Source organism: Mollisia scopiformis (assembly GCF_001500285.1).
Source record: "Mollisia scopiformis unplaced genomic scaffold LY89scaffold_8, whole genome shotgun sequence".
Lineage (NCBI taxonomy): Eukaryota > Fungi > Ascomycota > Leotiomycetes > Helotiales > Mollisiaceae > Mollisia > Mollisia scopiformis.
The window spans coordinates 293,429-308,829 of record NW_017263588.1 but is presented as its reverse complement, the minus strand read 5'-3'; the positions used below and the strand labels follow the sequence as shown (position 1 = coordinate 308,829).

General features: G+C 48.1%; 7 protein-coding genes across 7 annotated transcripts; 3 read left to right on the top strand and 4 right to left on the bottom strand.

Moving 5' to 3' along the window:
• The first annotated feature begins 85 nt into the window (after nt 1–85).
• On the top strand, nt 86–1,857 carry LY89DRAFT_716730 (uncharacterized protein). Its single transcript, XM_018218286.1, has 3 exons — nt 86–288; nt 334–1,087; nt 1,136–1,857. The coding sequence occupies exons 1-3, from the start codon at nt 113–115 to the stop codon at nt 1,790–1,792; spliced, it is 1,587 nt and encodes a 528-aa protein (XP_018073492.1). The 5' UTR covers nt 86–112; the 3' UTR covers nt 1,793–1,857.
• Nucleotides 1,858–2,070: 213 nt separating this feature from the next.
• On the bottom strand, nt 2,071–3,197 carry LY89DRAFT_683069 (uncharacterized protein). Its single transcript, XM_018214627.1, has 3 exons — nt 2,779–3,197; nt 2,487–2,731; nt 2,071–2,428 (listed from the first exon to the last, which is right to left on the bottom strand). Exons 1-3 carry the CDS (start codon nt 2,941–2,943, stop codon nt 2,221–2,223), a joined length of 618 nt encoding a protein of 205 aa, XP_018073491.1. The 5' UTR covers nt 2,944–3,197; the 3' UTR covers nt 2,071–2,220.
• A 330-nt stretch (nt 3,198–3,527) lies between these two features.
• Nucleotides 3,528–4,838, bottom strand: LY89DRAFT_706021 (Clavaminate synthase-like protein; the record flags this gene model as incomplete). The annotated part of the gene is made up of 3 exons (XM_018217493.1): nt 4,767–4,838; nt 4,212–4,412; nt 3,528–4,163 (listed from the first exon to the last, which is right to left on the bottom strand). The coding sequence occupies exons 1-3, from the start codon at nt 4,797–4,799 to the stop codon at nt 3,528–3,530; spliced, it is 870 nt and encodes a 289-aa protein (XP_018073490.1). The 5' UTR covers nt 4,800–4,838.
• Nucleotides 4,839–4,971: 133 nt separating this feature from the next.
• Nucleotides 4,972–8,133, bottom strand: LY89DRAFT_683068 (uncharacterized protein). The gene is made up of 8 exons (XM_018214626.1): nt 7,603–8,133; nt 7,176–7,549; nt 6,652–7,119; nt 6,417–6,604; nt 5,962–6,370; nt 5,885–5,907; nt 5,794–5,834; nt 4,972–5,745 (listed from the first exon to the last, which is right to left on the bottom strand). The coding sequence occupies exons 1-8, from the start codon at nt 7,690–7,692 to the stop codon at nt 5,044–5,046; spliced, it is 2,295 nt and encodes a 764-aa protein (XP_018073489.1). The 5' UTR covers nt 7,693–8,133; the 3' UTR covers nt 4,972–5,043.
• Nucleotides 8,134–8,643: 510 nt separating this feature from the next.
• Nucleotides 8,644–10,936, top strand: LY89DRAFT_580949 (putative high-affinity nicotinic acid transporter; the record flags this gene model as incomplete). The annotated part of the gene is made up of 13 exons (XM_018209082.1): nt 8,644–8,845; nt 8,894–8,950; nt 8,995–9,017; nt 9,073–9,145; nt 9,195–9,222; nt 9,275–9,429; nt 9,535–9,601; nt 9,657–9,681; nt 9,732–10,012; nt 10,064–10,111; nt 10,167–10,258; nt 10,323–10,626; nt 10,714–10,936. 13 exons carry the CDS (start codon nt 8,644–8,646, stop codon nt 10,934–10,936), a joined length of 1,578 nt encoding a protein of 525 aa, XP_018073488.1.
• Nucleotides 10,937–11,297: 361 nt separating this feature from the next.
• On the bottom strand, nt 11,298–13,504 carry LY89DRAFT_612640 (uncharacterized protein). Its single transcript, XM_018210631.1, has 2 exons — nt 12,623–13,504; nt 11,298–12,575 (listed from the first exon to the last, which is right to left on the bottom strand). The coding sequence occupies exons 1-2, from the start codon at nt 13,372–13,374 to the stop codon at nt 11,366–11,368; spliced, it is 1,962 nt and encodes a 653-aa protein (XP_018073487.1). The 5' UTR covers nt 13,375–13,504; the 3' UTR covers nt 11,298–11,365.
• A 1,399-nt stretch (nt 13,505–14,903) lies between these two features.
• On the top strand, nt 14,904–15,357 carry LY89DRAFT_581070 (DNA-binding domain of Mlu1-box binding protein MBP1; the record flags this gene model as incomplete). Its single annotated transcript, XM_018209091.1, has 2 exons — nt 14,904–15,099; nt 15,158–15,357. 2 exons carry the CDS (start codon nt 14,904–14,906, stop codon nt 15,355–15,357), a joined length of 396 nt encoding a protein of 131 aa, XP_018073486.1.
• Nucleotides 15,358–15,401: the final 44 nt, after the last annotated feature.

Genomic DNA, 15,401 nt, shown 5'->3' with positions numbered 1-15,401 from the left:
GAGTTGGGCCGAGCGGTTTTGCCGAGAAGGCTGAGCCGAACAACGCGCCTCGCGACAATGACTTCGTAAACAACACATTCTTTCAGCCTTGTGTTGCATACCATTCAACATTATGGCGGACGCTTTATCGAGTACACTTATTAGGATCTTGCGCGATCGTGATATACCATACGATCGAGAGGCTATCAAAGCAGCATTCGCTGACAAAGAAAGCCAGACCGCTGTTCAAGCTTGGATAGAGGAATACCTTTCTCCGGAAACTCTTCTGACGAAAGATGAAGCTGCTTTGTATGTACCTGCATTCCGTTTCCTATTGGCATACTAATTCTATAGATATGCTACTCTCACGAAGACTGGAGAAGCAGACACTCTGGCCGCACAGGACCTATCCATGATCCAAGGGCTCAGCGAGGAAGAAACTCACACCGCGATCGAAGAACTGAAGCGTTCAACAGCCGCCATTGAGAAGCAGACCGAAACTCTGCGACTCCAGCAAAATGCTATGAGCGCTTTAGTAAAAACCGAGAAACGAGCTGTTCAATCAAGGTCCCAGATCGAGAAAGCGCAAACGAGAAAATGGGATGTGGAAAGGGGTCAGATCAGTGCTGCTATTGAGGAGCTTTCTCAAAGCTTGATATACCAAACTTCTGATCTGGATCAGCAGCTTAAGGGCTCTGAAGCCAATGCTAGGCAGACTGTGGACAGCATTCTTAAGTCGGATGACAAGCTGTTGTTAAGTTTGCAGAAACTTGCTAGTGATCTTGATCCTGGAAAGCCCGAGGACGATGTTCTTGTTGCTAGGATTAGAGAGCTTTGTGCTAGGTACATCAAGCATACCGTGGAAGGCATTCGCACTCGGCTTGATCGAATTTATCTCGAGGCTTTGAGTCAGTCGAGAGATACAAATGGTCATGGTGCTGATGGCCAAGAGGCGGTCGACTTGCAAGAAGAGCTTGAATCTTTATATTCGGAAATATTGCCTGTGGCTCAGATGTCGGCCGAACAACAATATCTGGAACCAGCTCTGAGAAGCATTGCTGCTACCAATGGCAAAGGTCAACGGCGGGCAGTGAAGGCAGTAACATACGTATATTCTGTGAAATCTGATCTATTATCCCATCTAACATTTGCCTAGATACATGAATGTCTGGTCTTCCTCATCAATCGCATCGAGACATTCTTGCAACGAGCGCAAGAAAGCCAATGCCATAATATGGCGCTCCAATTCGTCTTAGACTCTGCAAAGACCGAGCTCAAACGAACCGACGCTTTACCTGGTGTCAAACCAACAAGTCCAGCAAAGTCTAACACCCAGAGGCGACGAAAATCTTCCGGTTCTCAGTCCTCACTAAAAGTACGAAATACTCGCCGCTCATCAGGCCATCTCGACGAGGATCTAGATCCCGCTGGTCAGCTTGCTCGTAATCTCAGCATCACTCTCCCTGCCGCAGATGCTTCTGACGAAGAACGAATTACTTTCCTGGAAAGGGCCCTAATGGACAGAGCTAGCAAACTGGAGAGCCACATGACGAGTCTTCAATCAACAACCGAGACATCAATCGCTTCTCACCTACTCGATGCTCACGTCACATTGAATCTACTACGAGATTCGCTTCTAGCAGATACGGACTATCATACGGTGCATCTAGTAGATCAAGAACTTGAATCTTCTGTGAATTCATTTGAAAACGACATACAAGCTTTGCAGGAGGACTTGGAAGCTGTTGATCTGTATTCGTTACAGACTAAGAATGTTCATAAAGAGCAGCTCGTTGAGCGGTGGTCGAGATAGTGGATTATTGGCTGTACTTGTGCGACTCGGAGATGCACTATTGTTCAATTTGAATCTACTACGTCGAAATCGTCATCGATAGAGAGAAATCGTGTTGCACGTCAGGACCTCGCACTTCTGCCGTGGAATGTCTCTACCATTCATGAACCATCGTTTAGTCAAGCAATCATACCTTGTTGCACATCGTCCAATGTAAACGAGTAAGCCGTCGTCTGGTCAAATATTGCTGCCAAACAATTTTGCAAATTGAATATTGGAGCAGATTCTCTTGTCAATGTCCCAGCAGGGGGGAAAGTCCATTATATTCGATGCATGTCCACTTCAATTACAATAACGAGGCAAGCTTTCAAGGCCTGGTATCAGATCCGACATTCGAAGCAATGAGAATTATTGCATCCCCAACCAACAATTCCCGGTATTCGTCGCCTTCACACCACTGCACTGACTGGCTTCTTGACAACACTTGGAAGGGTCTTTTCAGACACGACACTCTGCCAGTCGAGCTCAAAGTCGTCTTTCTTCTCGATAGCGGCCGGCTGGTAGTCTATATATGGTGGCAACGACACTCTCCTACCAGCCCGCTTCACATGTCTATACTCCAAGAAGTTGAAAAGCACCAGGAGGAGTTGATGCACGCTATCAAACACGGTCAGAACGGACACCATGACGAAGACAAAAGCCATGCACGACTTACACGGCGACTAGAAGCATCACAGCCCCAATCTCCTCAATTTGCAACCACGAAGAATCGTTATCCCAACTAAAGGTGTTGGCGTTCCCAGTGCTTAGATACGTCTCGTCGTCGTGGTAGAAGCCAATGACGCCCAACACCGTCGCGGCAATGAAGATGAAGAAATCCCCGATTGTGAGGAAGAGATGGGACATTCGAATAAGCATGAAGATTGCAGAGAGTATACTCCAGATCAGGATGATACCTCCCTATCCATTCATCAACAAAGGACTGAAGTTATACGAAGAGGACTTACAGCAGCGATTGGTAGAGCTGTCAATCCTGCCTCCTGACTGTCCCAGTCATTAAGCACATCTTTGAACACCACGATGTAGAGGCCAAGCCCTGCGGTGCCAAAGATACCAGCACCGACACGGAGGAGGAAAATAAGGTTGCGAAAGGGAGTTCTTGAGCTCGCCATTGTGTTTGTGTGAATTGAGAAGTATCTGTTTCTGGATATAATTGCTCAAAGGTACCTACGAAGTTGGGACTCCATCCCGAGATATATTCTATGTGATGAGGGGTAACAAGAACAACACGATATCAAAACCCGGCAATTGCACAGCATTTTTTCGCTTCCAAAGTCTTGATAGTATCAAGCAATCATGATCTTCACTATCTGGACCTTCGCTAGTATGGGCGGGGAACGTTCGCGATGCACCTCGTATTCTGCAAAGCCTCCTCCTTCGAGGCTTGGCATCAACATCACCAATCAGTATTATACACAAGTGTGAACATGTGCAGGAACACGAGAGGTGACGAGGCTTTCGTGATATGAAACACGCTATTGTACGTACCTGAAGTCTGGTTTGCTTATTCAATTGGCGAAAAGCTTGATTTGGTTGTTTATCTTGACTTTGGGGACAATTGTTGCTGCCTAGTCGGCCGCAAACACCCCATGTTATCGTCTGCTTTCTCACTTGCATCACTACCGAATTCCAGAAATGGAATATACGATTTTATCCTTTCACACTCTACAGTACCTTATCTCAAGATACACATCACTCATCCCCTCAACCCCAACCTCCCAATCACCTCCTCACCCATCCCCCACGCCTCCCTCCCATCATCCACCACCGTCGCCCTCCTCACATCCCTCCTCCCCATCCCCTCACTATACCCACTCGCCCTATGCATACACTGCCTATTATCCCACCACATCAACGTCCCGCTCTCCCTCCACTCCGCCGCAAAAACATACTTCTCCTGCGCACACCACTGTATCAAGTCCCACACCAGCTTCTGACTATCCTCCACCTCGTTCCCGCTCGGAAGGAAAACTCGCTTCGCGTGCGCGGCGAGGAATAGTGTTTCTTGCTCGCCGGAAGGGGACAGTTGCACCAGTTTGTGGCAGGATGGTGGTTTCTTGACTAATTCGTCGGCCGTGGGTGAGTGGTATATGGTTGGAGAGTCGAGTTTGCGGGAGTGCCAGAGGGAATGCTCTACGATTAGCGTCCGGAGATATGCTTTCTTTTCCTCAGGCAAGTCGTGGAACGCCAGACGAGTGTCGGCGAAAAAGGTGTTTGAGTCGGAGGAGTTGGAGGGCGTGTGGGAGAGGAGGAGAGAGTATTTGGAGCGGTGTTGGTTGAAGGAGGAGTCGGTGTGCCAGAGGGCGTTGCCGAGGGCGTGGTGCCATCTTCTCTGTGCGGGTGTTAGCATGGTGAGGGGAGGGGAAGTGAGGAGGAGTACCGAGTCTTTCTTCACTAAACCCCCGTCCGCCTCAAGGTTCGAGACGTCAAATAGGTATTCTGACCCAACGCGCTCGCTGCCTCCCCATGAATGGTTGATCTCGAGCTCTCCGAGCTGTTTGGAGAAGGAGACTTGGCGGTCGTTGTTTAGGTTCGTGTTTCTGAATATGAAGACTGCGTGGCGGTTTTGGAGGTGTATTAACTTTTCATATATCAGTTCTTTAATTTGGAAATCGAAGAGAGTGGTGGAAGAAGTACGGTATCGATGACATCTTGTGGCAAAGGAACAAAGTCCCAATCCACCCCTTCGACATCTGCTCCGAAGGAGCCTTTAATGGGGTATACAGTCAAGCAATTCAGCTTATATGAGCTGAGCTCTTTCTGCTCTATGGTATCGAGTGAACCTATTCTAAGAGATCTTCTCTTACGTCTTCAAAGTTCTTTCTTTCCTGTTGTTTTTCTTTGAGCTGGTGTTGACGACCTCAGTACGGTATAGTTATGCAAGGCTGAAGGCGATTTTGGAAGCTTGCCGATGATGCCGATGAGAAAAGTGGACTGCTTGCTGGATGGCTTTCGGGTTCCTTGGCATTGATTCCGATGCTTTGGTTGATAGGAAACAGGGAGCGGGATGATGAGGGTTGCGTTTTGTACCTTGCATTTTACGGCTTGCAAGAAGGTATAAATGTAGCTAGTCTTTTGCGTTGAATATCCTCAGAAAACTGTTGAACTTCCGAGAACAGTATTTAGAAAGACATATTGATCGTTGATTATTGTGTTTCTAGGTATAATGACCACCAACGCCTCTAAGATTTACGGTCAGTTCCATAGGTTGTCTATAACACTGGATAATCCAATCCATCATCCTTAAATAGACCTCCCTGCCAGTTGAACCCCGCGTCAAGCATCATCTCAAACAGACCATCCATACTCATATCCTCGCCCGCCAACCCCAATCCTCCAAGGTTGTCTCCAGCCTGTTGACCTTGAGTGTCTTGTTCCTCCTTATTGCCCTTCAGAATCACGGAGAACACATTATTAATAATAGTCCGATAATCAGCTGCCGGATGAGCAGCTGAAGTCCGACATATCGTATCAAAGATCTGCGATGCGAGTGAAATGAGACGGAAGAAAAGCGAGCTTGGTCTTGGAGCAGCTGGTGCGACGGTCCGAACGGACGCCGAATGGGCAAGATGCAAGATCTGGAGTTCATCGTCTATGGCCCCGCGGGTATAACACAGGACCAAGAAGACGGCCGCAAAGCTGTGAGTGATCCATGCCGAGTCGACAGCGAAGCGGAATCGTCCTATTGCTGCTTCATTGATCGTGAAGGGCCGGGATGGAAACGAGCTTAGGCTTTGACATTGAGCTGGCCAGAGTTGCCAGTTTGTTTCGTTGGCTAGGGCAAAGATTGTTTGAGCAGCTGCTGTGAGGCTGTTGTCGAGGGCTTGGAGGAGGGAGAGCTGCATTGGTTGTTCGGAGGATTTAGGTGAGAGGATAGATCCAAGGCCAGCACTGTTGGTGGCCAGGCGGTACCACTATAGAAGATTAGCAAGAACAGCTAGATTTGGAGAGATGATTCATACCCGGAAAGAAGTGAACGGTATCTGACTGTGGTGGAACACATCTAGAGTCACTATTAGCACGGTTCCCATAAGGTGAACATTTTGCAAATACCACTAAGTTCAGAAATCCAGAATCTACATTGAAATAATTAGCAAGGATTTATGGTGGAGAATGGGGTGTCTGCTCACGATTCCCAAGTATCGAACTCAGAATTTGTCTTCTTCAGAGTCGCTGCATCCAGTGAGCGAACACTTGGATCTCCACTACTTTTTGCCGCTTTCTTGACAATAGTCACCAGCTCACAGATAGCTGCAATCTTTGCATCACCTGGCTGTAGAGAATCTTTGTGGAAGGCAAAATTTCGAACAATCTTCATCATTGGCTCCGGATCTAAAGATGCAGGCAAGCCCGCCGACAACATCAAATGGCAGTCACAGGTGAGTATATTTATCCAAACTCGCAGACGAGAGAAGTCTTCTTGTGTGGGAGAATCAGTGGACTCTGGGAGGAAAGGCTTGATGGCTGTGCGGTCCAATCCTAAAAAGATGGCGTATCGGATGGCAAGGCCCAAAACACTCCAGGCTGAGATATCGTTGTCTAGACACAATTAGATCACGTATTGCAAAGATATAATGATTCTTACATCGGGTCTGGCAAATGCCTGGCGTATGTTGTTCTGTTGGCATCCACTGAATATATAGTAGTAATGATCTAATGTGGTCGAGGTTTACATCAGACAACGTTGGCTGTAATAGAAGGCGTGATATGCTGGTATCTAATAACGAGACTAGATTTTGGTATCCACTATGAAGTCCTTCATAGTTCATTTGGCTGATAAAAGAGATTAGCTTTGATTTGAGAATAGTGAAGAGGCATACCTGTTTGCGGCTTGCCAAAATCTTGCACCAATTGTACACACTGAGAGGAACAGGGTAGGACTCGTTTGGCGAACGTAAGATGCCGAGCGTTGTGTTTGGATACATAGAAATGGAGCGTGTGGATGGCAGTGGGTGAAAAATATATCAAACGCCTGCTGAGCTTCCTCGAGAGTCATGATTCCTTGTACAATCGGGTCTTGCTCAAAAGATTGGATGTCCTTTCTGCTTAGTACAGGAAGTATTGGATCGTAGGTCATGCTTCTTGCCGCTGCTGACTCTTCGGTTCTCTCTTTGGATAGTGTTTTGAGGTTCCGTAGCGTCGACATAGGAGTATCCAGATCCACTGCGTCCATTGTGAATCCTGAATCCGTGGGCGGAGGAGAAGGTAGTTCTGAGCCAAACATGCTCGGATTGGCTTGCGCGTTCTGAGGGTGGCTCTTTGAAGAAGCATTTGATGGGGAGAATATCCTAGCGGGTTTCGTTAGCTCGAAATTATCTCATGTACTATCGATCAGAAGTCATACTGGTTGAGATCAACCTCTGTTGGGTACTGAGGTTGGGTTCCGGGATCTGTAGGTATATCTAAAGCGTTTGTTCCAGCTCCAGAAACAGATGTCGTATTCTCTAGAAGGACCTTTCTTTCTGATCTTCCCTCCCGCTCCTCCCGGAGATCTCGCAATGCCTTTTCTAATTCTTGTATCCGTCTTTGATGATCCGTCACCTGCTTGAGTATCTTGCCGACCTTATGAACCGTATTCGAAAGAGTCCCATGTTCCCCTTCGTTCTCCGGAGGTGTAGTTGTAAAGGAACATGTTGCACCTAACTGGCAACAGCGTCGACACGGTAATGTCTGCTCTGACTCTACTGGACCATCACACTTTTGTTTGCGCATTCGACACTGGAGACAAATGAACATCGAATACTAGGCCATGTGCCTTTCTTGCTACTTACTTGAATACAGGCACGCGAAGTCCGCCGCATCTTTGCGGGCGGCTCGCCATCTTGAGACTGCTCATGATCATCTCTGCTGCGTGGTCCCATCTCGGATTTGAAAGAGCAAAATTAGTGAAATCCAATGTACAAAATGTTAAAGGCACTTGCCTATGACCTGCATCCCACTTTCCACGACATTACGACCCCTAGAAGACGGAAAGAAATGGTGGCCTGTGACAGGACCCTTCAACCTTATCTTGACGAGCCAAGCTACTGGGTTCTCCCCGTTCTCGATGAATGACACAGACCACATGTTGATCTTGCTTGTGGATCCAGACGGGGCAGTGTGGAGTTCACGAGTAGCCTTTCAGTCTCACTTCTTGACGCCACAAAGCCACATCACCACGAGTCAATACATAACTTGAAAGAGTCTACATCTCATTCCAGAACAATGTTCACACTCGACGTCGATTGAAGCAAGTGCCAAGTTGGCCAGAACGTTGTCAGTGCCCGTCCTTCGACCAGCACCAAGGTCATATTGGCCAGATCACCTAATGCAGTCGAGGTCCTGACAACAGCAGAACTCAAGAAGTCTTGAAGCCTTACATTATTTATAGCCTTGGTCATTGCGCTTTGTATCATTGGTTACTGATACCGTAAGCCTTTTAGTCGGTTCAGAGCCGATATTGCCGTTGTATTGCCAGGACCACATCCCCACTCTTGCCGTTATATACGTCGCCATGGAGTCCAGATCAAGGATCTCGGGCTATGCACGATTCAAGAGCGGAGACTACCAAAGGAATGCCATGCCTTGGATATCAGGATCTATGTTTTGTTCTACAGTACGTTGCTTATCTCTGAGAGACGTATGTTTTGTATGGATCTTGGTATCTTATAAAATTGCTAGATCAGATCCCGGCACTGAACCGATCTTGCCGATATGCCTCTCAATCCCATATTATCGACTTGATGCAAGTATAAGATATTCCCTAATACTGTTATTACTTTTTCCTCTCAGCCGTTTGTATCGTCAAAATGGCTTCCACCAATGTTTTCCCGATGTTGGACCGAAAAGCTTCGGGTTCAGACAACAGTGGAGGAGAAGAGAAGCAAATTGGCCTCAGCACCAGCATCGATCCAGCAACGATTGACGCACCAGTGCCTCTCGAGGCTGCGCATGCTGCTGAATATGTCGAGTTCTTGCAACTCAAGAACAAATTCGAATCAGATCCAAAAGCGTACAAGGCACTTATTCGGCGACGTGCGTTCCTCGCTTGTCTTTATATCGGATGAAAGCTGATACCAGCAGTCGATCTTCGAATCATTCCTATGCTTTTCTTGTACTATTTGTTGAATTCGCTTGATAGTAAGTTTTCCAAGTATATTTGCGAGGGAGACTGACCTTGGCAGAATCGAATGCCGGCAATGTCAAAGTAAAATCTCCCCCTTTTTGTGACAAGCGGGGTCACCTGACACATATGCGAATAGATTTACACCTTTCTCGAGGATACCCATATGACGAGTCACCAGTTCAATCTTGCTCTTACTTGGTACTTTTTCAGTATGCTACCTTACCTCTATTATGTAGCTCTCACTGAGTCGCTCTATAGCATACGCCGGTCTCGAAGCACCATCGAAGTAAGTCGCCAAGGGAGTTCTTGCATGTTATAAAGACTGACGCTTGTCATAGCATGTGTATGCGAAAATTCGGTCCAAAGCTCTGGCTCTCCGGTTTGGTGATCTGCTGGGGCGCGGTCACACTCGGAAGCGCATGGGTTAAATCATATGGTGATTACTGTGCTGCCCGTATCATGCTTGGTGTGTTCGAGGCTGGTTTGTTTCAAGGTATGCCACAATCTCAACGAGATAAGTTGAAGAGAGCTAATGTTTGAATCTTTAGGATGTATGTACTTCCAACACCAATTTGAGTCCTTGAACTTACAGTCTTAGGTTTCTACACCCTCAGCTGCTGGTATCTTAGCTCTGAGCTACAGACCCGCTGTGCTTACTGGTACTCGTAAGTACAAGGACACCCGAAGTCCACTCGAAACATGACTAACAGAATATGACAGTGCGACCATGCTTTCCGGCGCATTTGTAAGTGCTCTGCCTCCCTTCAAACCTACACACTCCTGACACCGATACAGGGAGGCCTCCTCGCCTACGCCGTAGGCCCCTTACAAGGCCATCTCGGCCTAAAACAATGGCAATACCTCTTCATAATCGAAGGAGCAATCACCATGTTCATCGGCATCATCGGCCTCTGGCTCTGCGTCGACTTCCCCGAAACCTGGTCCTCGCGCTTCTTCAAAGCAGACGAGATGAAGTTCCTGCAATTACGAGTCAAGTATGCCAATGGCCCGATCGCACCCGATGATACGTTCCGCTGGAGCGCGTTCTGGGAGGCTGTTAAGGATTGGAAGACTTAGTTTGTACCCCTTCACGTGGAGCAGATGTTGAATTGCTGACTGCTTGGTAGTTTTATTGCGTCTCTTCTTGCATTTGGTGGTTCTGTGCCTACGTACTCGTAAGTTCTTTTCTCCTTTATATCTATAACACGTTTTGCTAAAGCCAAACAACAGTGTAAACTACACCCTAGCAACAATGGTCAAATCCCTCGGCTACTCCTCCATCAAAGCCCAAGCCCTAACCGCACCCCCCTACGTCTTCGCCTGTACCTCCCCCCTCCCCTCCCTCCTCCTCCCCACCGCCTCACTAACCCCCCACTCCCCATCTAGTCTTCTGCGTAATCCTAATAGCCCTCTACTCCGACGCCCACCGCTGCCGCGCCCGCTCCCTCCTAATCTCCTACACCGTCGGCACAACCGGCATCGTGATCCTGTGGCCATGTCTCTACCACCCCTCCCTCGCCGGCGTCTCCTACTTCGCGCTCTTCCTCGTCGTCGCAGGCTACAACATGCAAGCCCCCGCCGTGGGCTCCTGGCTGGGGACTAATGTGCGGAAGCCGGCGAAGAGGGCTGCTGCTATGGGGTGGCAGAGTACGTTTGGGCAGTTGCTTGGTGGGTGTATTGGGGCTAATATGTGGGTTTCGTTTCCTCTGCTAACTTTTCCTTGCCTTGGATTTGGGTTTGAAAGAAAGAAAGAGACTACTGAAGAATAATGAAATAGTTTCGTAACATCCGAAGCACCGACGTATAACTCGGGCTTCATCACGCTGCTTGTATTGGTTATGGTCGGTGGCGTGGGAGCCACGATCGCGAATTGGTATTGTCTCCGGGCGTCGAATTTGAAGAAAGATCGGATTCCGGCCGAGGAGTTGGAGGGGAGGTATACGGAGAAGGAGTTGAGTGAGATGGGGGAGTATTCGCCGTATTTTAGGTATATTCTTTAGTGGGGGTTGGGGGAGGATGAAGGTTATATATGGGAGCTGGGGTTGAGTTAGGGGGATGTTTGAGATCGGGATAATTATGAAGGAATCGAATTTGGATTTAATGGCTAGATTCTTTGATCTAAGTGTGAGGCATCAATGTCATTCCTAAGATATATGTGGCAAGAAGACAAAGCATATCGTGCTCTTCGTATAGGCTTGAACGGGTCCAAGAAGCGTTTTTGTTTTGGCTTTTAATTCTTTAATTGTATATAAAAGGAGAGTTAAGCGAGAATCGATTTCGGTCCACGTATATCGCGGCGAGTAACGGTATGGAGATCAGTCCGAAGGGAAAGTTGATTGAACAGAGGCTCTGTTGAGTGTTAAGCATTTGAATCTCATGCAGAGCTCTAATCATTGATGCAACCTAAAGCTAGCTACACCACGAAACTCTCACTTCTTTCCTTTCTTCTTCTTCGCCTTACCGCCGCCACCCCCAGTATTCTGCTGAACCTTCACACTCCCAGCACCACCCGCCAACTCCAAACTCTCTTCCTCCTTCACCACTCCACCTTGCGTTAGATCCGCCGCCTTCTTCTTTCCCTTCTTGCCCTTTGGTCGATAAGTACTTCGATCTCTCAACGGTAGCCAGCGCTCAGGATCCATCTTCTTTCCTTCCTCAAAGTCCTTTGGCATCTTCGATTTCTTGATTTTGCGCTTTTTGGGCTCTTGAGCTGGCTTTTCCTTCTCTGTTTCTGCGGCTCGCTTCTTGCTTGCGGGTACATTAGGTGTGAAGGAGGGGATACCGGCTTCTTCCAATGCTTCTGCATCGATGCCAGAAATGAGACGGGAAACTGGGGTAAGTTTGTCGAGATCTGAGGAGACTTTGGAGAGATCGGTGGTGGCGTAGGATGCGACGTAGCCGGCGATGGCGGTCCGATCATTGGGATCTTGGCTGCGGAGACTAGTGAAGATTTCTCCGGCTGTGGAAAGATCTTCTGGGTTAGAAGATTCAAGGAGAGAGGTGCCCGCAGCGCGGAGGAGGGAAATTGACGGTTTTGATTTCCTCCGCCAGTGGGTGGCTGCCTTCGCTAGTTCGTTCTTTATGGGTGCTTTGCGACCAGAGAGGCGGTAAAGTGAGATAAGAACTGCAACAAGTCCAGGTGCAAAGCGTACGTCCTGGTCTTGTGGTGCTGTAGATTCTTCTAAGCGCTTGAAGAATGTCTCTAAGAGATTGATGGCAGGACCAGGGTTGTTGGTCAGGATATAGAGTTGGATGATAACAAGAATAAGTCCAACATCATTAGGTCGCTTCTCAAGAAGAGGTAAAATGGCTTTAAGACTAGCCTTTCCGGTCTCGTTGTGTGCATGAGCTGCTGCATTTACGACAGACAAGGTGTTGATGAATGGCGAAATAGTTGGTGGAGATTTGGAGATGACAGAAGAGGTCGAGAGTGCTACTCCAGAGTACTTTTGTGATTGTAAATCGATAGCATATTTGTTGCGTTTCAAAATGCTTGATTGATGTTCAAAAAACTTCTCTCCGTGAGATAGCTTAGGAACAGAATCGAAGATCCGTTGTGTCATGAAAGGATTGTCATTGGTTGTAGATGAAGCCAAAGCGTTGTTTTGAGCAATAACTCGAGATGGTGGTTCAGGAACACTATCTTTGTCAGTATTACATCTTTCAAGAGGAGCAAAGCACCGTACTCAGCGATATTGATCATTTTTTGGAGAGCTTCGGCCTCTTCAGATTTGCCAAGCTTCGTGAAGACGTAGGCTTGCTGCACCATGATTGGTAGCACTTCCGCCTGCTTATCCTCGTCACTCAGTTCATCCAAAGCTTCACACAGATCTCTCGCTCGCTTCAATAATACACTGCCTGCGCCAAGATCTCCACGAGCAATACAGCCACATGCAGCATTATAGGACGTCTCAAATGCTTCCAGATCTTCTCTTGATGGTTTCTTTCTGCTTGGATCGATTTTGTCCCCGTTTCCCTGCCATTCTAATTGTGCATCTGTCGCAGAGCTATTGATCCTCAAATCGTTCTCCTCTCCTTCAATCGGACCTTCGTTTGCGCTCAATTCTTTGTAGATGTGGGCAGCATCCTCGAACTTCTCTGCACGATATGCCACTTGTGCAGCCACATGTTGTAATCCCCTCTTCTTTGACCCTTGTACTAACTCTTTTGCTTCTGCGAGCTTCCCGGTCTTGTACAGCGCATATGCCTTCTCAAGAACGCAACGTTCTGCCAGTTTGTCTCCTCCGTCATCGAGGGCTCGTAATGCATCGTCGAAGCGGTCTAACTTCAGGAGTGCCACGACTCGAACGTGTAATGCATCGGGATTGTTCTTCGAAGCTTTTAGAGCAGCATTGGCTGCTTTGAGAAATTCATTGTGGTCGTCGATTGTTGACCCCCGCAGAAGAGAAGTAAGTGTAGCAGTGGGATTGGCCGCCATATTGCCAGGCTGAAGTGTTGTTATGGGTCCTAGAACTGATCCACGATTAACATGGCCATCAAAGGGTCTCAATATTTTCAGCAAACAATGTTTGGACTCGATATCTCGACGTGGCCGAGGACGGACTATGCTCATGTGCTTTTGGCGGGGTCCAGTATAAAATCCCGTTTAAGGCTTCGTGGGGTACGGAAAAACTTTTCGCCTAATAGGGTGGACGATAGAAGCTACTAGTGTAGTTTTATGAAATGCTTGCCCGCTTCGCTTTTCGCAAATGTCTTCATAGGTGAAAGATAAAACAGTATGATCGTCTGATTCCATGAATATCACACGATATGGAGAATCCCGAGGCATCTCAAGAAACACGCATCGGAGATACCGTATATTTGAGCGATGAATGTCTGACTAAGTCAAAGTTCGAAGGGCTGAAGCTTTGGTAGCCTAAGACACTCTAGTTTCACAACTCTGTCTCTAAAAGAAGACCAACATGTGGCTAATCAAGCAACAATGTTGCATTGCATTGCATGCATGTGCATGTATAAATAGATCCTCCCCATCATATATCAGGAAATTTGGAAGCTCAAATGCTGTGCTCTGTCTTTGCTTCTATGCACTCTCCCGTCGATGATGTACCTAGGTACAGTCCTTGGAGAACTGTACCCCTCCCAACCCCTCAACCATGTTCCAGCCAGAGCTTTCTTTCATGTAAGTACCTCCTGTAGGGCCGTGATCATCCCTCTCCTTGCCCACAGTTCTCGCAAACGGGTGGTCAAAGGAATCCAAACTATCGAAAACAGTTTCATAAGTTCAGTTCTTCCTCACAATTGACCAGGGGCGGGCGCATGGCTGAACTGATAGACGATGCTTTGCGGGCAGGCTCATGCAGCCCAATAATGCACGGGCATCTCACCCACATCCACATCCATCACCTTCCCGCACATACATCCAGGCGACAGCGTCTACGGCAAGGCTGCATCTCACCTTCTTTCTTTTCTTCCGAACTCGTCATCTGTTCCCTTCCCCTTCATTCATCTCGTCAACCTGCTGTTCGGTTTCGTTATCTGCCTTCAATTCATCCTGCATGTTGACCTACTTCCGTGTCTCAATTTAGGCAGAGTAAGCACAATTCCTCGCTATCACCCCACCAAGCTGATTCCAAGGCAGAGATGGTCGTTAAAGACAACTCCTCCAACCCACCAATCCCAAATACAGACCCAATCACCCAAAGATCTCCAATGGATCAAAGCTCTCCTTCCACGGCCGCCTTCCCCTCCTCTGCCAGAATCCTCGCAATGGCGCCCGGAAACCAGCAGCAGCACGTCTCGCCATATGGCCCTCCTCCCCCAGCAAATGCCAATCCCCAATCTCCTACCGGTCCTCAACCTCCTCAATCCGACGCGAATCAAGCCCAATCGTACCCGCAGTACTCCTACGATATCCAACTCCGCTATCCTCAAACGCAACAACAGCAACCTCCACCACCCCGCACCTATCCCAATCCCCCGCAATACACCGGCGAGCCCTTGCCCCCAATGAACTTTGCACACATCGAGCAGGCCCAACAAGGCGGACAAAACTACCACTTCGAGGCTCCCCAAAGCATGGACACAACCGGCCAAGTTGCTCCAATCGGCATGAAGCCCAGAGTCACTGCTACACTATGGGAAGATGAATCTACGCTCTGCTTCCAGGTCGATGTCAAGGGTACATGTGTTGCCCGCCGCGAAGGTAAGTTTATTTCCCTCCACCAACACACTTCACCTCAAATACTAACAGAACGAACCAGACAACCACATGATAAACGGCACCAAGCTCCTCAACGTCGCAGGCATGACCCGCGGCCGCCGCGACGGAATCCTCAAGAGCGAAAAACTCAAGCACGTCGTTAAAATCGGGCCCATGCACCTTAAAGGCGTCTGGTACCTCATCCCCCTCCTCTCCCCTTCCCCTTTCCTTCCTCTCCTAAATCTCACTAAACAATTTTGATAACAGGATCCCATACGACCGCGCCCTCGACTTCGCCAACAAAG

Coding starts and splice junctions, on each gene's coding strand:
- LY89DRAFT_716730 (XM_018218286.1), top strand. CDS start 113: ATGGCGGACGCTTTATCGAGTACACTTATTAGGATCTTGCGCGATCGT. Junction 289..333: donor ACGAAAGATGAAGCTGCTTT/GTATGTACCTGC, acceptor CTAATTCTATAG/ATATGCTACTCTCACGAAGA. Junction 1,088..1,135: donor CAGTGAAGGCAGTAACATAC/GTATATTCTGTG, acceptor ACATTTGCCTAG/ATACATGAATGTCTGGTCTT.
- LY89DRAFT_683069 (XM_018214627.1), bottom strand. CDS start 2,943: ATGGCGAGCTCAAGAACTCCCTTTCGCAACCTTATTTTCCTCCTCCGT. Junction 2,732..2,778: donor CAGCTCTACCAATCGCTGCT/GTAAGTCCTCTT, acceptor ATGAATGGATAG/GGAGGTATCATCCTGATCTG. Junction 2,429..2,486: donor GTGATGCTTCTAGTCGCCGT/GTAAGTCGTGCA, acceptor CGTGTTTGATAG/CGTGCATCAACTCCTCCTGG.
- LY89DRAFT_683068 (XM_018214626.1), bottom strand. CDS start 7,692: ATGGGACCACGCAGCAGAGATGATCATGAGCAGTCTCAAGATGGCGAG. Junction 5,908..5,961: donor GAGTTCGATACTTGGGAATC/GTGAGCAGACAC, acceptor ATTTCAATGTAG/ATTCTGGATTTCTGAACTTA. Junction 5,746..5,793: donor TACCGTTCACTTCTTTCCGG/GTATGAATCATC, acceptor AATCTTCTATAG/TGGTACCGCCTGGCCACCAA.
- LY89DRAFT_612640 (XM_018210631.1), bottom strand. CDS start 13,374: ATGGCGGCCAATCCCACTGCTACACTTACTTCTCTTCTGCGGGGGTCA. Junction 12,576..12,622: donor AAAATGATCAATATCGCTGA/GTACGGTGCTTT, acceptor TGACAAAGATAG/TGTTCCTGAACCACCATCTC.